This window comes from Erythrolamprus reginae, chromosome 5 (assembly GCF_031021105.1).
Source record: "Erythrolamprus reginae isolate rEryReg1 chromosome 5, rEryReg1.hap1, whole genome shotgun sequence".
Classification (NCBI taxonomy): domain Eukaryota; kingdom Metazoa; phylum Chordata; class Lepidosauria; order Squamata; family Dipsadidae; genus Erythrolamprus; species Erythrolamprus reginae.
Genome location: NC_091954.1, coordinates 23,685,422 through 23,710,838, shown reverse-complemented (window position 1 = coordinate 23,710,838; position 25,417 = coordinate 23,685,422). Strand labels below are relative to the sequence as shown.

At 42.0% G+C, this 25,417-nt stretch overlaps 1 protein-coding gene across 1 annotated transcript in view; it reads left to right on the top strand.

Annotated features, from left to right (window-relative positions):
- ASCC1 (activating signal cointegrator 1 complex subunit 1) overlaps window positions 1–25,417 on the top strand; it is a 142,297-nt gene that overhangs the window by 64,566 nt on the left and 52,314 nt on the right. Inside the window, exons 7-8 of the mRNA XM_070752233.1 lie at window positions 7,498–7,617; window positions 17,677–17,801. Coding sequence (XP_070608334.1) covers window positions 7,498–7,617; window positions 17,677–17,801 — 245 coding nt within the window. The remainder of the gene's footprint in view (window positions 1–7,497; window positions 7,618–17,676; window positions 17,802–25,417) is intronic.

The following is a 25,417-nucleotide window of genomic DNA, read 5'->3' as shown; positions in this document are numbered from 1 at the left end:
TTAGTCTCAGGGCGGCTTTTTAACACTTTTTAACACAGCCAGCATATTGCCTCCACAATCCGAGTCCTCATTTTACCCACCTCGGAAGAATGGAAGGCTGAGCCAACCTTGAGCCCGTGATGAGATTTGAACCGCTGACCTGCAGATCTAGCAGTCAGCTTTAGTGGCTTGCAGTACTGCACTCTACCTGCTGCGCCACCTCAGCTCATCTTAGAAATAAACGTCTATTTGAGTAAACCCTAGATCAGGGTTGTCAAACTCAAGGCCTGGGGGCTCCATCCGGCCCATGAGGTGCTTAAATCTGGCCCATGGCTGTCCCTGGAAACAATGAAGGACTGACCCGCAGTGCCTCTGCCATCAAACCGGAGCTCCATTTTTGCTGGCCGAAGATTGCAGCAGGCTGTCACAGCCAAAAATGGTGCTGGCAAGAGCCGCATGCAGCTCTCCTGAGCTCTGTTTTCATTGGCAGAGGGTTGCAGGAGGCCATTGCAGCCTAAAATGGAGGTTAGGAGCCAATTTTCACTGGCAGAGCATTTGGCCCACCGCAGACCCCCCTGACACAAGTGATGTTGGGCTGACCATGCCCACCCTGGCCATGCTGACTCCCACCCTGCCACCCAACCCGAGGTCAAATACAACCCTGATGTGGAATTGAGTTTAACACCCTGCCCTAAATGGTCTTGTAGAAGGATCTGACTGAATAAATAGCAACTAAGTGTGTATGAGATAGCTGTAGCCTCAAGTATAAAACAAATTAAAACCCACCTCTGCTGCCAGGCATGGGCGAACTAAGATACACTTTCCCCCTAGGCCTTCACAATTTTATGTATGGTATGTTTGTATGTGTGATTGGTTTTTATATAATGGGTTTTTAACTGTTTTTTAGTATTGGATTTTGTTGCACTGTTTTACTGCTGTTGTTAGCCGCCCCAAGTCTGCGGAGAGGGGCGGCATACAAATCCAATAAATAAAATAAAATAAATAAATTAGATATTCTGTAAACAGGGAGAGATCATTAGCCAAGAAAGGTGACAGACTAGATGGCCACTGTGGCTCCTTCCATCTCTATCATTCTGTAAAACTCCTGAATGAGAAAGTGGGTCAGACTAGATGGCTACCAAGGTCCCTTCCCTCTCTATCATTCTGTAAGTCTCCTGAATGAGAAGGGAGGTCAGGTCAGACTAGATGGCCACCGAGGTCCCTTCCCTCTCTATCATTCTGTGAGTCTCCTGAATGAGAAAGTGGGTCAGACTAGATGGCCACTGAGTTCCCTTTCCTCTCTATCATTCTGTGAGTCTCCTGAATGAGAAAGTGGGTCAGACTAGATGGCCACTGAGTTCCCTTTCCTCTCTATCATTCTGTAAGTCTCCTGAATGAGAAGTTGGGTCAGGTCAGACTAGATGGCCACCAAGGTCCCTTCCCTCTCTATCATTCTGTAAGTCTCCTGAATGAGAAGGGGGTCAGACTAGATGGCCACCAAGGTCCCTTCCCTCTCTATCATTCAATGTGTGTGTTTGTGTATGAAAGAGCAAACTGTCCCATTCTTTCCTTCCAAAAGTAGCATTTTGTAACAACCGTTCTGATTGGATGGTGGCGAAGTGTCCCATGTGGCCAAAAGGCTGTGTCTGAATTTGGATTTTTGTGGCCAAAGGGCTGGGGCCAAGAGCTAGGGGCCTTTGGGCGAGGGAGTGAAGGCAGCGGCCGATCAGCAGCTGCGAAGGAAAGAGCTTCATCCAACTGGCGGAGGCAGAAAGTCCCATTCCCGATTAGGGGACTGGAGGCTAAAACATATGAAGAATGGTTGCAGGATCTGGGCATGGCTATTTTAATGAAAAGAACCAGATTAAATTAGATTAGATTTATTGGATTTATATGCCGCCCATCTCCGCAGACTCGGGGCGGCTCACAACAATGGCAAAAACAGTACATAGTGACAAATCTAATATTTACCAATCTAATTACAGTTTTAGGTTAAAAAATTCATAAAAGCAACCCCAATATATATAAAAAACAAGCACACAATTAATCATACACCAAAACAACATGGGCAAGGGGGAGATGTTTCAATTTCCCCATGCCTGACGGCAGAGGTGGGTTTTAAGGAGTTTACGAAAGGCAAGGAGGGTGGGGGCAATCCTAATTTCTGGAGGGAACTGGTTCCAGAGGGTCGGAGCCACCACAGAGAAGGCTCTTCCCCTGGGTCCCGCCAGACGACATTGTTTAGTCGACGGGACCCGGAGAAGGCCAACTCTGTGGGACCTAACCGGTCGCTGGGATTCATGCGGCAGAAGGCGGTCCCGGAGATATTCTGGTCCGGTGCCATGAAGGGCTTTATAGGTCATAACCAACACTTTGAATTGTGACCAGAAACTGATCGGCAACCAATGCAGACTGCGGAGTGTTGGAGTAATATGGGCATACTTAGAGAAGCTCATGATTGCTCTCGCAGCTGCATTCTGCACGATCTGAAATTTCCGAACATTTTTCAAAGGTAGCCCCATGTGGAGAGCATTACAGTACAGGGAGAGACCTGAGAACAGTGTTCCAATATCTCAGGGGCTGCCACAAAGAAGAAGGAATCAACCTATTCTCCAAAGCACCTGAGGGTAGAACAAGAAGCAATGGGTAGAAACTAAACAAGGATAGAAGTAACTTAGTACTAAGGAGACATTTCCTGACAGAATGATTAGTGGAACAGCTTACCTCCAGAAGTGAATTCTGCAATACTGGAAGTTTTAAGCAGATATTGGATAACCATCTTTCTGAAGTAGTTTTCTGCCTAAGCAGGGGGTTGGACTAGAAGATCTTCAAGGTCCCTGTTGTTGTTATTTGTTGTTAGGTCATAAAGAGGCCATAGCTCCCCATTCATGCTGAATGAAGTACCCAGGGCTCCATTCACTGAACCCATCATATGGGTCCTATAACAGCTAAGCATAATGTTATATTTATGAGCTTATTATGCTGGTTTCTACCCTTATTGATAATTCTGAGTTATTAATCTACTCCTTGATGCATCTGTGTTTGATATATTATATTTGCATTCTTTCTGTCTCTAATTAAACAAGAGGCACTCTAAATAATTATACACATATAATTAAATAAAAGCCACTCACAAGCTTCCTAATTTCAGAATAAGGTCAGAGATACTGACAGCTTTGGTAGCAATAACAAATTTGGCGCATTTACTAAGGCCAGCCAAAATATTAAGACTTATTACCTGTTTGGTATCACAGAAGCCTTGTTTATTTACTACTAGCTTAATTGAAATCAGAAAATGTTACCTTAATTTAATGTGCATTCATTAGATTTTTATACCACATTTGTGACTAAAAATCTCAAACCTAGCATGCAAATAAGGACAATAAAAAATTACAAATAAATGGCAGTGAATTAAAATAGTGTTTGTGTCAGATACACACACACACACACACACACACACATACGTACAAGAATGAAAAGAAGAACATTCTGATAAGAAAGGGTAGGTGAAGAAATGCATGTTTTATCTTTTCAGCATTAAATGTTTAAAATATATAACATTAAGTGCATACTTAGGGAAGAACATTACCAGAGCATAGATGCAGCCATAAAAAGGAGGGGGGGTTTTTGTGAGTAACCACGAGATGATAATAAGCAAGCTGACCCACAAGCAACTAAACCTGTTTGATGGCCTTAGCAAATGTATAGGCCAGTAGAAGTGAAGAACTCGTTGAAGAATTTACTGACCTTGCTCTATAAATTCCCATGGATTATTCAAGAGCCTATTAGATTTCATAATCCCAAGAGACAGGCTAATGTTAATGGAGAAGATAGATAATCAGACCAAGTTTCACCAGATGCTGCTATGACTTTGACACTGGAATAACTTTAATGCTCACCCATCTATCCCCCAGTTATCCATTTGTGCTCTTCATCTCACCAAAGATTGAATTAAGGATGTAACCATTTGAGATGGTCTCAAGGTTATTGTGGTGGCCATGACATGCTGAGATGTGCCTTGTAGCATAGTCTTAATATGAATTGATGATCACTTTTATTGAAGTTCTCCAGGATCATTTTAGAAACCAGATTGCTAAAATGGGCTGTTCATTCATTACCACGTAAAAATCTTCAGTTTGACTTTCGGTTAGATTTTTTTTGGTAAGTAGGATGGCATTTCGATAGATTGCTACAAATCTTTCCTCCTGTCTGAAAACAGAGAAGAATAAAACTTCCAACCATATACAGTGTTCCCTCAAGTTTTGCGGGGGATGCGTTCCGAGACTGCCCGCGAAAGTCAAATTTCCGCGAAGTAGAGATGCGGAAGTAAATACACCATTTTTGGCTATGGACAGTATCACAAGCCATCCCTTAACACTTTAAACCCCTAAATTACCATTTCCCATTCCCTTAACAACCATTTACTCACCATTATTACTGGTACTCACCATTGAATAAGACAGTGATCCTGATATTTATAAACATAATTATTTATTAACAATAATTATTTCTTTGTTATTTATTTGCAAAAAATATTAGTTTGGTGATGATGTATGACATCATCGGGCGGGGAAAACCGTGGTATAGAAAAAAAACCCACAAAGTATTTTTTAATTAATATTTTTGGAAAAACCATGGTATAGGCTATTTGCGAAGTTCGAACCCGCGAAAATCGAGGGAACACTGTATTCTCTATTCCAGAGGTGTCAAAGTCGACACAGGACTGGCCTGTGTGGTACTTAGATCTGGCCCAGGGGGCCACCCTGGAAACAGTAAAGGACTGGCCTGCAGTGCCTACCAGCAAAATTGGAGCTTGCGAGGCTGCACGCATCCCTCCCAGGCTCCGTTTTCGACTGCAACATCGTCTGGCGGCCCTCTGCCAGTGAACGACTACGTTGTCACTGGCAGAGGGCTGCGGGACCGCGAGCTGGCCATGTACACCTTGGCCCCGCCCATCCTGGCCCTACCCACTAGCCTCCTCCCCCTCCCCCCCAAATGAAATCGAGTTTGACACCTCTATTCTAATTTGTTTATTCTATTCTTACAGTATTCACTTCTCCCAAACATTCACCATCTTTAACACTAGTATAACATCTTTATCCTTTTCTTGACTTAGGTGTATCACATGCTTTTCACGCTCCTATACCCAAAAGAGTGGAAGAGTGGAAATAAAAGCACAAATACTACACTACAAAGTTTGTCATCTGCAATCCCTTTGATTACACCAATTCTCTTAATTTCCATATTTTTGGAGTACTGTATAAGACATACCAGAGTATAAGACGCACCTTATTTTGGGGGGAGGAAAATAGGGAAAAATAATCTGCCTACCAGGTATTCATCTGGCTAACATCCTTAGTCTGTTCTGCTTCAGCACATTTGTTTGCTGATTTGGAGCCCACGTGCTTGCTTTTTTTTCCCTGGCTGGGGATAAAAAACAGTTTCTAAAAGATTTCACTTCTTTCTTCAGAGGGAAACAATGAGAAAAATCAGGCAAAGGAATGATCGCTTTGCTAGCAAAGCACAGAAGATCACTTCAATCATTAGAGTTGAAAAAAAAGGTGGAATGTTGCTTGCTAGCAAAGTACCAAAGACCGATCGTTTTACTGTTAGCTCCTGGTTAGGGCTGAAAAAAGGCTCTGCTGGTTGTCGGAGGGAGCAGCAATGAAAGCAGGCAAAGGGAAGATTGCTTAGCTAGCAAAGCACGGAAGATCGCATTAGCACCTCGTTAGGGCTTTAAAAAGTTTAGTAAAACCTTCATTCAGAGTATAAGATGCACCCAAATTTTCAGCCTCTTTTAGGGGGGAAAAGGTTGTGTCTTATACTCCAAAAATATGGTATGTATTTTGAAAAATCTGGGATCCAGCTCTCCTCTAGTCCAAGTGCAAGTGCAAGTGGTGGGCTAGTGCATGTACGTGCATCTCCACTGATATCAGTCGTGGACCATCATGCACACACACGCATGTCTGCCCGTCGCTTGCACGGACTGGTTCACCTCTCCCCCGCCAAGCCGGACTGCTGCTCTGGTCCTTGCCCCTTTGACTCTACTCTGCCAAGACAGGATACTTCTCCTGTTATTGGAACTCCAAGCTTTTAACAAGTGAGGAGATGATATAGCTTTAATGCACACCAACAACAGCCACAAGAACAATTATGTCTGCAGTACGGAAAAATCATTATTGCTATTATTTCTAATGGAAAATAAATTGTAAGGGTCTAGCTGTGTGAATTTCGCTATCTGTACAACTGCAATGGATAAAAACCTCAGCTTCTAATATTACAAAATGTTGGCCTCTTAATTTTATATGAAAGATAGTATAATTCCTTGTATTATTTAACATTCCTTAATATTAATGCTGCACAGTGTCTAAAAGCGATGCAGTAGCTGTCTGGGAGGTTTATAACCTAACAGTAGAATTCCATTTTTCTTTTTATGGCATGTAAATGCTGAAAGAGCAACTCTAAAGCTACAGATAGGCGAAAAACAGCCTAGCGGCCAACTGGAAGTTTGAAACCCAATTTCCAGTTGGTCCTTTTTTCACTGTCCCCAGGCTTCAGGAGTCCAGAGGCTTTAGTGAGGCTTGTGTGCATGCATGGGAGGGGCAGAGGTGGTGTGCATGCATGGGGGGGAGTTTGGGGATGGTGCGCAGGCATGGTGGAAGGCATGAGTGCGCACCCTCTTGGCATGCGAGCAAAAAAAGGTCCAGGGAAAAGATTGCAGTGGCATCTGAGTGGCTTGACAAAGGTCACCGTGTCAAAGACATAAATTTTATGTGATGCTCTTCATGAATATGACCACAGCAGCCGTTGAATTCATGTTGAAGGATCATACAATAGTAATTCTTAGAACTGTTATTACCATTCGTTATCACTAGTATTACACATAAATTGGGGCTGTTTGAGTATCTGCTGGCATGGAAAGACGAAAAAGTGACTTCATAAGAAATTTCTATCACTACAGGTAGTAACTCAGCAAAGACAAGTTTAGGGAATGAAAATAAGGAACGTTCATTCTGCCTGTTACCGCTAGAATATCCATCGACCTAATGCAGTTCATGCAAAATAAATTTTATCCAGTATATAGGGAACTAACTACACTGCTCAAAATAAATAAAGGGAACACTTAAACAACAGAATATAACTCCAAGTAAATCAAACTTCTGTGAAATCAAACTGTCCACTTAGGAAGCAACACTGATTGACAATCAATTTCACATGATGTTGTGCACACTCAACTTTGTACAGAACAAAGTATTCAATGAGAATATTTCATTCATTTAGATCCAGGATGTGTTATTTAGTGTTCCCTTTATTTTCTGAGCAGTATATATGGCTAGGGAACTAACTGCACTCAAACATATTAAATTGAACAGTAGCAGGTCACATAAACCTTTGGGCCTGTGGTACTTCTTATGAACCATACCATTGGAGTAGCAAGATACGTAGTTTCCTGCTAAAGCTCCGAACGAACCATTCAGTATGTTCACCCTCCCTGTTTTTGTTTTTGTTTTTAAATAGCGCAATTACTGAAGGCAAACCACTAACTGTGGAAATAAGAGGTATAGAATACATGAACGATGACCCAGCCATGGTTGATGTTCTGTATGCAAAAGTCCGCATGAAAGATGGCTCCAAAAGGTAAATTTTTCTCTTGTTTTCTCTATATTCATTGATGTAACAATATTCCAAAATCCTCTCTACCTCAGAGATATTTGATCATATCTCTCCGGAAACATTCCACCAGGCATCCAAGAGATGAAACTTCTGTTGTTCTGTGTTTAAAAAGAGGCCAATGCTAACTTTTTACCCTAGGTTTTACCCTAGACATTTTCCACTTGTGCAAATTGATCAGAACAATTAATCACTTGCCTCCAGAAGTTGTGGGTGCTCCAACACTGTAAGTTTTTAAGAAGCGATTAGGTAACCATTTGTTTGAAATGATAGTTTCCTGCCTGAGCAGAGAATTAGACTAGAAAAATCTCTAAGGTCTCTTCTATTCTGTTCTAATTGCTGTTTATTCTGAATGGTTTAAAAACCAGGAAGTTAGTACTTTAAAAATGATAAAAGATTTCCATCCTCATAAGATTTAATTTCTGGGCCTAACTGAAAAAATAAACCCTCTGCTTGGTCATGTTTGGATATATAGTCCTTTTGGAGTGGGCAGCATACAAATCAAATGAATAAAAAAACAATTTCATAAGCATAAATATTCTGGTGTGGCCTTATTCCTCTTTTTTATTTGGCTTCTTCTGCTCAAGAAATAATGGAGGAAAGTTTCTATAATGTGCAAAAAAAGGATTTCTAATTTCTGTCGAGAGAAGACAGAAATCAGAGTGGAATCTAATGATAAGCAGTGACTTCTGACTGTGATATTGGTGGCTAATAAAACTAGATTCAGGAATGGGTTCTAACATACCTTGCCACTGGTTTTCTACCTCCTGCATCATTTGTTTGTTTGTTTGTTTGTTTATTTATTTATTTATTTATTTATTTAATTTTTATGCCGCCCTTCTCCTTAGACTCAGGGCGGCTTACAACATGTTAGCAATAGCACTTTTTTAACAGAGCTAGGCTATTGCCCCCACAATCCGGGTCCTCATTTTACCCACCTCGGAAGGATGGAAGGCTGAGTCAACCTTGAGCCAGTGATGAGATTTGAACCGCTGACCTTCAGATCTACAGTCAGCTTCAGTGGCCTGCAGTACAGCACTCTACCTGCTGCGCCACCCCGGCTCTTGCGTGCAGTGCTGAAAAAGCAAGCAAAAAATACACCCCCCCCAAAAGCCAAAACCAAGTTAGCGTTGCCTGCCCTGTGCCAAAAAGTTGGCTTCTGCGTATGCGCAGAAGTAAAATCCAGCAAAAAATTCCAAATATTTTTTTTCCAAAAAAAAAAATTTCTTTTTTTAAAAAACCCTATTACCCCAAAATGATGGCCAGGTCTACAGACCAGCACTGACAGAACTGGCTCTGTGATATCACCACTATTTTACTACCAGATTTCTGGTTTTCATATCATGATAAACAGAGGAAGAAGTTCCTATGTTTGGTTTAGCCGTTCTCTCTGAAAGAAGGGGCCAAGCAGATATGACCAGCATATCATGGCATTTATACCTAATCAAAATGCTGAATAACTCTGTTTAGCTATGAAATGCAAATGCAACCACTGTTTGTACCAGATACTATTTAATTACTCAGCCACCAACTGTATATTATTCTTTCTTTTGCTAAATTATGTTGCATGTTTTTTTTAAATTTCTTTACAAATGCAAAGTCTTAAGTATTATCTGGAAAGTTTTAAGTATTCTTTACTTAAATGTACGCAAAATGTTTTTCTTCTTTCTCTTTTTTCTTTCAAATGTATCTGTAATTTCCCCCAAGGGGGGAAAAAATCAGAGTAAACAATGTAATCAGATTTTAGTACATCATTTTAAATTAAACTTTTGTTAAGATGAAAATTACCATATTTTATGTTGCTTCAGTTTTCTGCCTTTGGGCTACTTGCATGATTTTCATAGAAGATAAATTCTAATCAGAGTTGGAATTTACATTTTTAAAAAACTGGCATCCTTGGCAGTAGATCTCTTTCAATAGGGCAGGGGTGCAAAACTCAAGGCATGTGGGCTGGATCCGGTCCATGAGATGATTAGATCTGGAACTCAGGGCCACCCTAGAAACAACAAAGGGCCGGCCTGTGGTACCTCTGCCAGCAAAAACAAAGCTTGAGAGAACTACATGCACCCCTCCTGTTCTGTCGGGCTCTCCGGTAGACTCCTCCTGAAAATTCACAGGTACAAATTTCAGACACACACACGTTTGAAAATTCAAAACAATGTTCTTTATAATGAAAATTCACTTAAACCAAGCCCTCTTTTGGTATAGCAAAGAGCACTTGTCTCCAACCAAACTGGTAATTTGTACAAGTCCCTTATCGGTTCTGTGATACTTAGCTTGCAGCTGTGAGGCAATTCACAGTCCTTCTTCTTTCACAAAGTGAAAAACACTTTGCTCTGGTTTAGTTTCAAAGCAGGGAAAAATCATCACACAAAAAGTCAAAGTTAGTAAAGCAGTCACAAAACACAATGATCAGATAATCCTCCACAATGACCAAACCCACAGGCTGCTATTTATAGCAGCCTCACTAATTACCACAGCCCCACCCAACCACAGGTGGCCTCATTTTCTTTGATAATAATCTCTCAGTTGTTGCTGCCTACGCATCGCTCTCCGCATGCATTGCTGTATCATTAACTCTTGTTCTGAATCCAAGGAGGAGCTAGATAATTGATCTCCTTCTGAGCTGTCTGCCACACTCTCCTCCTCCCTGTCACTCATGTCTTCTTGGTCAGAGGAGCCTTCATCAGCAGATTCCACCAGGGACAAAACAGGCCTGCAGAATGTGGATGTCTTCCCCCACATCCACAGTCCTTGGGGCAGGGGCTGGGCCAGAGCTAACCACAACACCTCCCAAGCTACATTTTCACTGGCAGAGGATCGTAGGAGGCCATCGCAGCCCAAAATGGAGCTTGTGAGAGCTGTGGGCGGCCCTCCTGAGCTTTGTTTTCATTGTTAGAGAGTTATAAGAGGTTGTTGCAGTCGAAAATGGAGCTCAAAAGCCCATTTTCATTGTCAGAGCATTTTGGCCACCATAGGCACCCCCAACATGAATGACATCGAGCTGGCCACACCCACCTCGGTCCCCCCTCCAAAGTCAAACACAACCCTGATTCAGCCCTCAATGAAATCGACTTTGACACCCCTGCAATTGGGAGTAAGTTAAACCTGCACTCTCAAAGTATATGCCTTAGTTTACTAAAGATTGAGGCATACTCGGTAGATAGTTTCTCGTGGTTTATCTCTAAAGCCATAGATTTCAGAAGTGAATGATGCTGCTGCGCATAATGACAAAAATCACCTCTTTTTTCCTACCTTGTGATTAAAATATGTTCAGCTAACCCACCCATTCTATTTTAGGCAGTGTGAGAGCTAGATGTACTTTTGATTTTTTTTTGTTTCTCCTAAATATCCAATTCCACAAAACAGAAGAGTCCCATTTTCTGACATCTGATATTATTGAAAAAAAATTCTAATCTTTATTAAAGAAGAAGGGGGAGAAAGGTAATGAGGAGAGTAACGATGCAATGGTTCCGATGCAGCAGGCCTCTCATTATAATTTAATTTGCTTTATTTCCCCGATTTTATGGTGTGATAAAGTATGGCTTTATTTGAGATATTTTTATTAATTGCTGAGGTATCATCCCACTTTTCATTAGGCGGGTTTAATTTCAACCATGTATCTGCAGAAAACAGGAGATTGAAATTGAACAGCTAAAAATTAGCCATCAACACGGGGTCAACTCAATGCCATTGGGCTATTACATTAGCTCATCAAAAATTATCAAGCAAATGGTGGCTAGAAAGGAAGCCCATGCCTGAGTGACACCAGAAGGGTCAAGAGAGAAATCTATAACTGGAAAAGTGTGAACTATCCAATGAATTACCTTTCTAATGGATGCTGTTGCCTGGTGGGGCATCCCATGCTAAGAAGGGAACAGCAGCATTAGCACACAGAAGTGGTGGCAGCTCACAGGGAAGCCACCCCCTTGTCCCTCGGGTTGCTGCTTCGTGGACTCCAGAAGCTCACTCAGCTTCTGTTCCTCTCACAGCCAACTTTTATTTATTTATTTTATTTATTTTATTTATTTTATTTATTTTATTTATTTTATTTATTTTATTTATTTTATTTATTTTATTTATTTTATTTATTTTATTTATTTTATTTTGTTTTATTTTGTTTTATTTTGTTTTATTTGTTTTATTTGTTTTATTTATTTTATTTATTTTATTTATTTTATTTTATTTATTTTTTTTATTTTATTTATTTTTTTATTTTTTTATTTTTTTATTTATTGGATTTGTATGCCACTCCTCGCCGCAGGCTTGGGGCGGCTAACAACAATGATAAAAACAGCATGTAACAATCCAATTAATAAAACAACTAAAAACCTTTATTATAAAACCAAACATACACACACACATACCATGCATAACTTACAATGGCCTAGGGGGAAGGAATATCTTAACTCCCCCATGCCTGGTGGCATAAGTGAGTCTTGAGTAGTTTACGAAAGACAGGGAGGGTGGGGGCAGTTCTAATCTCCAGGGGAAGTTGGTTCCAGAGGGCCAGGGCCGCCACAGAGAAGGCTCTTCCCCTGGGGCCCACCAAACGACATTGTTTAGTCGACGGGACCTGGAGAAGGCCAACTCTGTGGGACCTTATCGGTCTCTGGGATTTGTGCGGTAGCAGGCGGTTCCGGAGGTAATCTGGTCCAATGCCATGTAGGGCTTTAAAGGTCATGACCAACACTTTGAATTGTAACTTTCCCAGTCTAGTTTGGCCCAAGTCCCCATCCGTCCCCCTACCCCCACCCCCCGACACCTGGACAAAGCTAGGCAAAATGCCAGTCCTCAACGGCGCCCAGCTTCACCTACAGAAGGCTTGGAAAGGGCAATGTGAGCTGTTTTGCTTCTGCATCAAGCTAGACTGGTGACTGAGAACGTGAGTGAGACAGTGGTGCTGTCAGCATTCCAAATAGCATTGGAAATTAAAACAGAGTCCGAGGCATGGGCTTCCTCCAAGTTCCAGTTTATTAGCAGAGCCATGCTGGCAAATCTGGGAGAAACCCAAATCCGAAGTCCTCTGGGTTTCTCCACCCAGTATAAAGTTCATTCCCTTGTGTGTCCCATGTTCATCACATCACCAAAAATGGGTGAAAAACTGGCCCATTTTTGCAAAAAAATGGGACACAGAGAGTTTGGAAAGCCTGCAGAGTGAAAAAAAAATGCATAGCCAGTGGCACTCTCAGTTTTGTTTATCAATTATGGAGGTAATATTTGTTACACAGTGAGGAGTCTTTGTGCTCCAGGTTGTATCAAAGGCCAAGTCAGCAGACAGGTGTTATAATGTTGGGAGCAGAAGTCAATCATCATGAGAGAGATTGCGCTAAAGGCAGGCTATATTAAGCATGGAGTTTCTACACATTCTATTACATATATTCAGAGGAAGAAATGTATGTTGTCTTCCTCTAATGCAGTGTTTCTCAAATGCTGGCTGGGGAATTCTGGGAGTTGAAGTCCAGGTATCTTCAAGTTGCCAAGGTTGGGAAACACTGCTCTAATGGAAACATGTCTCAGGAAAATAAAATGATTGAAGCATATTGGGACCAATAAGGATAATTTAAAACCTTACTGGCACATCCCTCTCTCCAAGGATTCCCCAATAAATCATACATGTGATAGGTTGCCAATGATCAGGCTTTTAATCAATCCAGCTGTGAAGCCTTTCTTTATTTCTTATGGTCCATTTTTAGGAAGACCAATTGGAAAAGCGCTCCGGATATTTCCATTATTCTATTCGGGAGACCATAGGAAGTTTGTCTGAAGATAGGTGAAATCTATGTAGGTAGCCGGAGCAGAGTTTTGAGGAAACAGTGCAAGAGAATTTCTGGCATATTAGTCAACAAATCAACTAAACCCAAACCTTCAGATCAGAACTAAACCTTCAGATCAGATATTTTTTTTGTGAAAAAGCTCCTACAAGAATTTGTATAAATAGACAAACAAACAAATTCCAGACTTAGCAGAATAACGGCGTTGGACTGGATGTTGGAGGTCCTCTAGTCCAACTTCCTGCTCCAGCAGGAAACCGTATAGCAGTGTTGTCGAATCTTTTCAGCACTGCTGAAACGGGGGTGGGCGCATGCATGCACTTGTGCTGGAAACCAGTAGAGCAACTGCCCGGGGGTGCACATGCATGTGCTGGGAAAATGGTCTCCTGTTTCTGGCACACATGTGCACCAGCCACCTGGTTTTTCATTTTCTGGCCTGCATATGCGCGCGAAGATCAGCTGGCCAGTGCACAAGCATTTGCCGGAAACCAGGAGATCATCTTCCTGGTGTGTGCATGTGCACCAGACAGCTGCTCTTCCAGTTTCCAGCACTCCCACTTGTATGAAGACCAGCTGGCCAGTGTGCCGGAACCCGGAAGAGCAATGAGCGATGGCTTGCATGCCCGGAGATGGTTTTGCGTGCCATTCCTGGTTCGCCATCATGACCCTACACCAGTAATGGCGAACCTTTTTTTCCTTGGGTGCCGAAAGAATGTGTGTGCGCACTATCGTGCATGCGAGAGTGCCCACACCCTATAATTTAATGGCTGGGGAAGGTGAAAACAGCTTCCTCCCCCTGGAGGCCCTCTGGAGGCTAGAAATGGCCTGTTTTCTCAACTTCTGGGTGCCCAGTATGCTCATGTTTCAGCCTTCGCAGGCTCCAAAGGCTTCCCCCATGCCCTCCCCAATGCCCCCTGGAGGCTCTCTGGAAGCCAAAAACGCCCTTCCAGAGCCTCTGTGCGAGCCAAAAACCAGCTGGTCGACACACACATATGCATTGGAGCTGAGCAAGGGCAATGGCTTGCATGCCAGCAGATATGGCTCTGTGTGCCACCTGTGGCGCCCATGCCATAGCTTCGCAATCATGGTCCTATACCATTTCAGACAAGTAGTTGCCCAGTTTCGTCTTTAAAACTTCCAATGTTGGAGCACCCACTACTGCTGGAAACAACTTGTTCCATTGATTAATTGTTCTAACTGTCAGGAATTTTTTCCTTAGTTCTAAGGTTGCTTCTCTCTTTGATTAGTCTCCTTCCATTGCTTTTTGTCCTGCCTTCAGGTGGTTTAGCAAATATAATAAACTGTGGTGAAGACTGGGTTAAAAAAGAAATCGTTACAGTTTGGTACAGATAGTTGGGTAAAAAATTCCACAGAGCATTAAGAAGAGTAGTAATAAATATTTTACCTTAAACCAAGGATTTTTTAGAGTTCTGCCTAGGGTGCTAACTCTTTATCCTACTTGAATTATTTATAACAATAATTTAGCAAGTGTCTACAGAGCAAGCCAATTTTTCCTTATCCATTTATTTCAATCTTGTTTTGCATTAATAGGATCCATTTGAAACTAGTAATCTGATATAACATCTTTAAACTTCTTTTTTTAGTAAACCACTATCCAAGACATTAAAAAAGAACTTATAAAAGCAGGAACTACTGGGTTTTAGAATATAAAAAGGGTTCTTGTTTCTAAACAGATTAGGAATTAGGGTTAATTTATTCTATCCTCCCTGACAATAGCGGGATCTTCATATTTTAATGAAACTATGTCACCTTTTTCTCCCTGAAAAGATGTTCTCCAATTTAATATATATATATATAAAGAATGGGGAAATGTGGGAAAGATTTCCATGGAAAATGCCATGAAATGAATCTCCATGAGGGTTTTTGGAGCAAGTGGTTACCTTCCCACAAAGTGGTAACTATTTGTCTACTCGCATTTGCATGCTTTCAAACTGTTAGGTTGGCAGGAGTTGGGGTGAGGACGGGAGCTGACCCTGTCATATGGCGCTCAGGTTTCGAACCTGGACTGCCATCTTTCCAGTCGACAAGCCCAGTGTCTTAACTGCTGAGCTACGCACCATTCCGTGCTGGCCACATGACCGCAGAAACGTCTTTTGTCAGCGCTGGCGCAATGACCATGAACTGGAAGTGAGCACTGCCCCCTAGAGTCAACAATGAGTAGTGAAGTAAAACCTTCAGGGACTCCTTTTAAAGCTAGACTACATCATAAAGCTGAATCAAGTGTGGAGTTAATGCATCTAAATAAATTTACTTGTTCTGCAACAATTTGGTAACACCATCACTATAAGGTCAAAATAGGAGAAGCTACCACATTCTCAATGATAAGTAGAACATCAGCAGCATCCAACTCCGTATGTCATCAGCCTTGTCTTGTTAAAGGTAAAGGTTTCCCTTGTGCATATGTGCTAGTCATTCCCAACTCTAGGGGGTGGTGCTCATCTCCATTTCAAAGCCAAAGAGCCAGCGCCTCCATGGTCATGTGGCCACCATGACTAAACATCAAAGGTGCACGGTGCACTGTTACCTTCCCACCAAAGTAAAAGTAAATTATAAGATGACATTATCTATACCATATAAAGAAAACTTACACAAAATGTTTTACCAATGGCATTATGCCCCAGTATGCTTAGCTAAAATACACCCGAGTATAAGTAATAAATGCTGGAAGTGCAAAACAGCCATAGGAACATATTATCACATCTGGTGGTTATGCCCAGAAGCAAGAAAATTTTGGATTAGAACTCAGAGCTGACTAGAAGAAATATTGGAATATAAATTGGAAACAAAACCAGAAATGTATTTATTAGGAATAATCAGAGGTCAACACAGCAAAGAAGACTACTATTTAATAACACATATACTAACATCAGCAAGATTGGCATTCGCACAAAATTGGAAACAAGAAAAGACACCAAATGAAGAGATGGTGATCAAGAAAATGTTAGACTGTGCTAAATTAAGTAAATTAACGTATGAATTACAGGATAAACAAAATAAGAACTACTACAAAGTGTGGGAGAAACTGTATAACTGGATAGGGGGGAAAAAAACAAGAAAAGGAATTAGTATTAAGCAAAATATAATGTAAAAAAAACCCCGAAGGGAAGGCAGAAGGGAAAAAATGGTCGAAATCTCATGCGCGTGTCCCTCACGAGATTTTGCTTCCTTTTTTTCTTTTTTCTTTTTAATTATAAACAAACAAAACAAGACATATAGACACACTTATAGATATACAAAATGAATTTGCTTAATACTTTATACTTTACAATTCTGTTTCTATTAATTCATTTTTTCCCCTTAAACATTAGTTCAATTCTTTTTTCTTTTCTATCCAACTATATAATTTTCCCCAAACTGTATAGTAGCCCTTATTTTGTTTATTCTGTAGTTCATATGTTAATTTACTTAATTTAGCACAGTCTAGCATTTTCCTAATCACCATTTCTTCATTTGGTATATTTTCTTCTTTCCAAGTTTGTGCAAACACCAACCTTGCTGATGTTAATATATGTGTTATCAAGTAGTAATCTTACTTTCTATCCTGTCCTCTAATTATTCCCAAAAGATACATTTCCGGTTTCATTTCCAATTGATAATTTAACATTTCTTTCAACCAATTTTGAATCCTAGACCAAAATCTTTCTGCATGCACAGAAGCCAAATCTCGCTGAGAACAATTGTTTTAATTCTTCTCTAGAGCAGTTTTTCCCAACCGCGAATGCTGGCTGGGGAATTCTGGGAGTTGAAGTCCAAATACCTTCAAGTTGCCAAGGTTGGGAAACACTGCTCTAGAGTATGAACCTTCAAGCACCTCTTCCATAAATACAGATAGTTCTCGGCTTACAACAGTTTGTTTAGTGACTGTTCACAGTTAAAACAGCAGTGGAACATGTGACTCACGGCCATTTTTCACTCTCAAGACCTTTGCAGCGTATTTATGACCATCACTGAGTCCCAAAGTCACGTGATCCTCTTGCGACCTGATGGCATGCAAAGTCAATGGGGAAGCCAGATTCTCTTAACAACCAGATTACTTACTTAATCAACTGCCACGATTCACTTAACAGCGGTGGCAAGGAAAGTCGTAAAATGGGCCAAAGACTCACTTCAGTGGTATTTCTCTTATTGACAGACATTTTGGCCTCAATTGTAGTTGTAACTCAAGGACAAACCAGTAGGAGTATTGAGTACCTTATCTTTTTCCCCCTCTACTTCCTTTTCTCTTCCCTAGGCTTCAGCTCATAGCAGATAGACTGGTGGATCATTTTGTGACCTCTGGGCTGATGAGAAAAGAATGGGATAGCGTGAAGCTCCATGCCACTGTTATGAACACGGTCTTTCGGAATGATCCTAGCGGTGAGCCTCCATTAAGAGTTTTTGAGAAGTGTTTGCTACAACAGTCCGTGTGTGTGTGTGTGTGTGTATGTGTGTGTAACATATTTTTGCTGATAATTGTTGTACATACTCCTGATCAGTTAGAGCAGTGGTCCCCAAACTATGGCCCGCGGGCCACATGCGGGCCACTGAGGCAATTTATTCGGCCCGCTGGTGAGTGACAAGAGCACAGGGAAAAGAGAGAGAGAAAAAAAGAAAAGGGAAAGAGAGGGAGGGAGGGAGGGAAGGAGAAGTGGAGAGGAATGAAGGAGGGAAGGAAGGAGAAATGGAGGGAAGAAGGAAGGAAGGAAGAATGAAATGAATGGAGGGACAGAGGAAGGAAGGACTGTTTTGGGGGGGTAATTTTTTTAAATTTTTCTCTCAACATACATTCAAACAACACAGTGTACCATCTAATTTTCCATGAATAAAATGCAGTATTTTGTTAGTAACTAATATCAATCATCAAAAAAGTTGCAAAAGTTTTTTTTCTAATTTTGTCATCCAGTTACATTCATTTTCTTTTAATTAAATTTCCTCCTTAATGTTCCTTCAAAAAGTGCAACACCAATTATATGTCTAACTTATTAACCATTATACCAAAGTGCTTCCTTCTTTCTTTATACATTTTTCATAAACCAAGAAAACCTTGTACAGTATAGCCAATCAGATGTCAACAAAAGAAAATTAAAAACAAAACATAAACATATATGAATTTCAGACCTTCTCCCCCCTCTAAATAGTACGTTCCCATTTTGCTTTTTACTTTAAAACAAGGTATGTGCAGTGTGCATAGGAATTTGTTCATAGTTTTTTTTAATAGTCCGGCCTGCCAACAGTCCGAGGGACAGTGAACTGGCCCCCTGTGTAAAAGGTTTGGGGACCCCCAAGTTAGAGGAGGATGAAGATATTGAGGACTCAGATTCATAGTGTTTATGAAGTAGTGGGGGGCCCGGGGTTACAGGTAGTAGAACAGGTGGAAGGCCAGCCACAGGATGGGGCTATGAGTTCAGGATCTAATGAGGGAGAATCAGACGCTCGCTGGGTTAACCCTAAATTCAGAAGGGTCCAGAAATGTAGAGAGCAGAGGTCTGGAAGAAGATATTAAGGAGAGGAATGGGTTAAATATTGTAATGATGTATTTGGCACGTTAGGGGCTAGTGGAGAAGAAGGGTGGAGTTTCAACGTTGCCGAAAAGAATAATGGATGTGTTTTGCCACGCTAAAGTAAGCCAAAGTATTTTGTATTGTATTCAGTCAGTGCTGCTGTGTTTTTTAAAGTTATGTGGTTAGGAAAATAAATCTTATTTAAGTGAAGCAGGAAAAGGAATGTGAGAAATGTGGCTAAGAGAGAGATAACGGACCGAGTGATGTCTGGAATGTGTTGAAGTACAGGAGAGCAGAGAAATAAACGGAGTTGCTTTATTCATGAAATGATGCATTTAGTAAGAGTTATTTGTAATTACTAAATTTCTACCAAAAACCAGAACAATAATGAAAAAGAAGTGAGACTGGCAGTGTTCCCTGTAAGCTGCGTGCGAAAGTAGAAGGGAAGGGAGCCGCGGCCGCCCCTGCCACCCCACGGTGCCTCCGGCCCCATCACACACCTGGCCTCTCGGCCCTGCCCCCTGCCCAATCCACCCCCTCTGCTCCTCCGTCGCCTCCTGCCTTGGGGCGCAACTTCTGCAGCGGGGGCTGTGGCTTCTCCTTCTCCAATTTCTGCGCTCCCAGCCAGTGGTCTGCGAAAGGGTTTTCTCCGCGCGCTTTGGGAATGCCCGCCCCACCCCTCTCGCTTTCGTCCCGGACTTTCAGCAAGGGGGCTGCATTAGAGGCAGGGCAGGCGTTCCCAAAGCGCTCAGAGAAAGCGCTCTCGCAGCCCCCTCTCTGACAGAGAGAGAGAGAGAGAAAGTAAGTGAGAAAGAGAAAGAAAGAGGCAGAGAGATAGCAAGAGAGAGAAGAGAAAGAAAGCAAGAGAGATAGAAAGAAAGAGTGTGAGAGAAAGAAAACAAGAGAGAGAGAGCAAGAGGGGGAGAGAGATAGAAAGAGAGGGAGAAAGTGAGAAAAAGAGAGAGAGAGCAAGAGGGGGAGAGAGAAAGAGAGAGAAATGACTTGATTTAAAGCACATGGTAAAAAGCACCCAAATAATAACAAAAAAAAATCCCCAGCCGTTTGTGTGTGTGAACTCTTGAACCATTTCCAATAGCTCACCTGTTATTGGAAATGGTTCAAGAGTTCACACACACACACATACACACACACACACAAACACAAGGGGGGAGGAGACAGGGATGGAAAAAGAGGAGAAGATAGTAATAATAGTAATAGATTTTGGTTTGGTTTCATTATTAATTTCTTTTAATAAAAAAGAAGGGATTTATTTATTTATTTATTTATTTATTTATTTATTTATTTATTCTTCTATGCCGCCCAGTCCCAAAGGGACTGCCGCTCAGACACTATACTTTTCCGCCCACACCGGAAAAAAATTAGAGGGAACATTGGAGACTGGTATAGATCTATTTCAAGTTATTTTGCTCTCATCAGCTAGTCCTACCGGGATTTGAACCCAGGGAGTCTGCCTATAAGGCAGTAGGTTTACCTTCTAGACCAAAGGTTCTCCTCTTCTCAGCTTATACCAGGGAAGAGTTATAGGGTGTTTTTTCCCCTCTGTTGAATCACCTTGATATACCCAAATATGGGAGGGAGCATTCTGCTTTCTTTTCGCCTCTCAGCCTCTCCAAGGGCCATATCCAAGGCAGTTAAATTTTTATAGTTGACAAACTATATTCTATATGTGTAACATATTTTTCTGATAATAAAAAGGAAATGAGACTAGTATAGATCTATTTCAAGCTATTTTGCTCTCATGAGCTACCGATATAGTTACCTGGATTTGAACTTAGGGAGGCAGTAGCTTTAACCTATACATATGACAGTCCTTAGGTTTGCTATTGCTAATGTATGTATGTATGTATTATTAAGGTTCATTGCAAAATCAACACCATAATGTAAAAAGTCTTTATAAACATAGTAACAGATGGGTTTACAATATCATTAGCAGAGATCTTTTTCAAGCAATTACAGACAGCAGAGAACAGTTTTGTTTCATTTCAGCAGAGTTCAGATTGGAAGAATACAGAGTGGAGATAGAGCAGAGTGGAGACTGGAGCTACACCGAGACTTAAGTCTTAATAATAATAATAATAATAATAATAATAATAATAATAATTTCTTAGATTTGTATGCCACCCCTCTCCGAAGTCTTTATAAACATAGTAACAGATGGGTTTACAATATTATTAGCAGTTATTATGTTTATAAAGACTTATAAATACTGCTTAATAAATAAAACTTAATAAATAAAGACTTATAAAGACTGCTTAATAAATAAAGCTTAAGTTCCAGTTTCGATTCTCTGCACAGATTCAGAAGTGGTTAGCTCCTATTGGCTGATTCATTTGCTATGTCTGTTCATTAGCTAACCTTGTTAACATGGCTCTCCCAGTTCATGAATATCTTAATTTATGTATTATCTATGTATGTATGTATCTATCTACTATGTGTGTGTGTGGTGTATGTTTATGTATATGCATATATATATATATATATATATGTCATATGGGTTTTTTTGCTGAATTTGAAAATTAAGGGAGACTAGGATAGATCTATTTTGGCCTTATTTTGGCCTCATCAGCTAGCCATACCCGCTGGGACTTGAACCTGCAACCTTTCCCTTGTAAGGCAGAGAATTATCCTCTAGGCCAGAGGTCCCCAACCTTTTTTGCACCAGGGACCGGCTTTAAGCTAGACCAGTTTTCCATGGCCCGGTGGGGGGGGGGGGAGCTAGCTGTCAGCGGCGCCGTAAAAGGGGCGATCAAGAGAGGAATGGGTGAATGAATGGACGGAGGGTGGGAAGGAAGGAAGGAAAGAGGGAAGGGACAGGAACAAAAGAAGGGTGCAAAGGAAGCAAGGAAAGGTGTGAAAGGGGAGAGTAAGAGAGGAAGGAGTGAAAGAAGGGGATGAGGGAGGAAAGAAGGGAGGAAGGAAAAGGAAAGCAAGAAATGGAGGGAGGAAAGGAAGGAAAGAAAGAAAGAAAGAAAGAAAGGGGGAAGGGACAGGAACAGAGGAAGGAAGCAAGGAAACTTATGAAAGGGGAGAGTAAGGGAAGAAGGTAGGAAGGAGAAAGAAAAGAAGAAATAGAGGAAGGGAAGGTAAAAGAGAGAAAGAAAAAGAGCAAGAAAGAAAAAGAAAGAAAGGCAACTTCAAAGAAAGGCTCACTGAGCATCTCTCACTCTCTCTCTCTTTCTATCCCTCTTTCTTTCTTTCTCTTCCTTTCTCTCTCTCCTCTTCCTTTATCTCCTCTCTCTCTCCCTCTCTCCCCCTTTCCCTCTCTCCCTCTCTTGCTATCTCTCCCCCCTCTCCCTCTCTCTTTCTCCCTCTCCCTCTCTTTCTCTCTCTCCCCCTCTCTCTTTCTCTCTCTCTCCCCCTCTTTCTCTCTCTTCTTCTCACTTTCTCTCTCTTGTTTTCTTTCTGTCTCTTTTGCTTTCTCTCTCTCACTCTTTCTTGTTTTCTTTCTCATGCTCTTTCTCTCTCTTGTTCTCTCTCTTGCTATCTCTTTCTCTCCCCCCTTTCTCACTCTCTCTTTCTCACTTTCTCTCTATCTTGCTGTCTGTTGCTCTCACTCACTCTCGTTCTCTCTCCGTTCTTCTCAGCGATGACGCGCGCACGCCCTGCCCGCCTCACCTTTGCGAGAGCACTTTCGCCCCGGGCTCTCAGCAAGGGGGTTTGCAGGAGAGGTGGGGCCGGCGAAGGTGATATTGAATGTCGGGGGAGAACGGGCGTTTGCATGCGCTCCCTATCCCCCTGCTAGCCCACTCGGAATATTCAAAATAAGAAAAGCCTTCGCCGGCAAAGGTTTTTCTTATTTTGAATACTCCGAGTGGGCTAGCAGGGAGATAGGGAGCGCGTGCAAACGCCCGTTCTCCCCCGACATTCAATATCACCTTCGCCGGCCTCCGCTGAGGAAAGCCTTTGCCGGCATTTCCTCCCGGCGTCAAGGAGGCGCAGCGGCGGGCGGAGAGAGGGAAGGGGGGGGCAGCGGCGTCCCTCCTGGCCTTGGCGGGCCGCCCAACCCTCCCCACCTCCTGCAAACGCGGCGGGCGGCGGGGGGAGAGCGAGGAGCCGGTTCCGGCGGGCGCGGGGCTTGGCTGGCTGGCGGGGGGAGCGCCGCTGGTGGTGCGGAAAGGCCGAGGGGGCCCTGGCGCCGCGGACCGGCTGAAAAGCCCCAACGGCCCGGTCCCGGTCCGCGGACCGGCGGTTGGGGACCTCTGCTCTAGGCTACAGTATCCAATCCCTTCAGCTCTGCACCAGGGAAGGGTTACATATTTTTGTGTCGAATCACCCTGGTGTATTGAAGGAACATCACAGCTCCTTATTTGCTTCTCGGCCCAATATGCATATATATGTATGCATACATTACATACACACACATACAGACACACACCTGCATATAAAAGCAATAGCAAACCTAATATATATATAGCAATAGCACTTAGACATATATACTGCTTTACAGTGCTTTGCAGCCCTCTCTAAGCAGTTTACAGACCCTATTGCCCCCAGCAATCTGGGTCCTCATTTTACCCACCTCTAAAAGATGGAAGGCTGAATCAACCTTGAGCCTGGTGAGATTTGAACTGCCAAATTGCAGTCAGCCGGCAGTCAGCAGAAGTAGCTTGCAGTACTGCAAACTAACCACTGGGCCAGTGTGTGTCACTCATACATTTGAGGAATCCATTAAAATATTCAATGCACCTTTTATATCCAGCAGATGTTTTGTTCCGACATTTACACTCTCTTAGGTCTAACAGAAGCTATGATATTCTGTATTGCTTTTTAATCAGGGTTGTCTCCTTTCTTTTAAAAGGTAGATTTGATAACATGTCATTTGGATTGACGATTACCACTGAGTACACCGAGTCTGCTTTTCCGTTTAAGCGCGCTTGGTATTATCGAGCTGCAGCTTCTTTTTAATTTTTAAAGCTGTTTTAAGAGCTTCTGTAGTAAGCAGAATATGAATAGCTGCTTGTTTGTATGCTAAAAATAGCAACCATTAATTCCAGTGAAGGGCTTACGGCAAACTGATGCACATGGCTATAAAGGGACATCTCTTGAAGCTGCATGAAAGAACCATCAAGCCATGGTCAACAAATGATCTATTTACCCTACCTTCTTGTAGCTATAACTACTTTGAATTTAAGATAAGTGTATGCATGCGTGCGCACCTGTGAGTGTACAGCATATAATATTAATAGTATGCTCATGTTACACCAACACTCCGCAGTCTGCATTGCTTGCCGATCAGTTTCCGGTCACAATTCAAAGTGTTGGTTATGACCTATAAAGCCCTTCATGGCATCGGACCAAAATATCTCCGGGACCGCCTTCTGCCGCACGAATCCCAGCGACCGGTTAGGTCCCACAGAGTTGGCCTTCTCCGGGTCCCGTCGACTAAACAATGTCGGCTGGCGGGACCCAGGGGAAGAGCCTTCTCTGTGGCGGCCCCGACGCTTTGGAACCAGGTCCCCGCGGAGATTAGGATTGCACCCACCCTCCTTGCCTTTCATAAACTTCTTAAGACCCACCTGTGCCGTCAGGCATGGGGGAATTGAGACATCTCCGCTGGCCTATATATTTTATGCATGGTATGTTTGAGTGTATGTTTTATTTTAAATAAGGTTTTTTTAAAAAAATTAATTATTAGATTTGTATATTGTTCTTATTATTGCTGTGAGCTGCCCCGAGTCTACGGAGAGGGGCGACATACAAATCTAATAAATAATAATAATAATAATAATAATAATAATTTAACACTATATATGCTTGTGGATAATGTTGTGAAGTACACTGGCAGATAATGGGAGCCCTTTGCTGAAAATGGGCCTTGCAAATAAAATGGAAAACGTTCTTAACATCGCCACTGTTTTTCTTATCTTGCCTAATGCAATTTGCATACATGATTGGCTTTCGCACAGTGCAATTGGCTTTCATACAAGGAGTGGTGTTGTGGCTTAGAGGTGGAGCTCTCACCTCCCAATCAGGAGGCTGTGAGTTCGATCCTAGGTAGAAGTAGATAATTTTCTCTCTGGGCACAATGAGAATGTATCTGTTGAACAAAATTCCATATTGGCAACAGGAAGTTCATCTGGCTAGTAAACACTTTGCTAGCTCTTTTCAGTTGCCCAGACTCCTCCCTGCAAGGATTATGGGGTCATTAGAAGATGATGATGATGATTGGCTTTCGCATAACTATCTTCAGGATTGTTGATCGCATTTTATTTTTCAACTCGTGTTCGGATTTTCAAAGAGTGACAAGAATAGAACGATGTACAGGGTTTTTTATTTATGTCCAGCCCTTTTAGCTTTATATATTGTCTGTGTGTTTGTGTGTGTGTATGTGTTAAAAATTAAAAAGCAGATGCAGTTATTTTATATCTGTACATTTGATTTCTATCTCCTCCTTGCCCCCAAGTCATCACCGGCTTTGGGTATTTATTTATTTATTGCATTTATATGCCTCTCACTCCGAAACGGACTCTG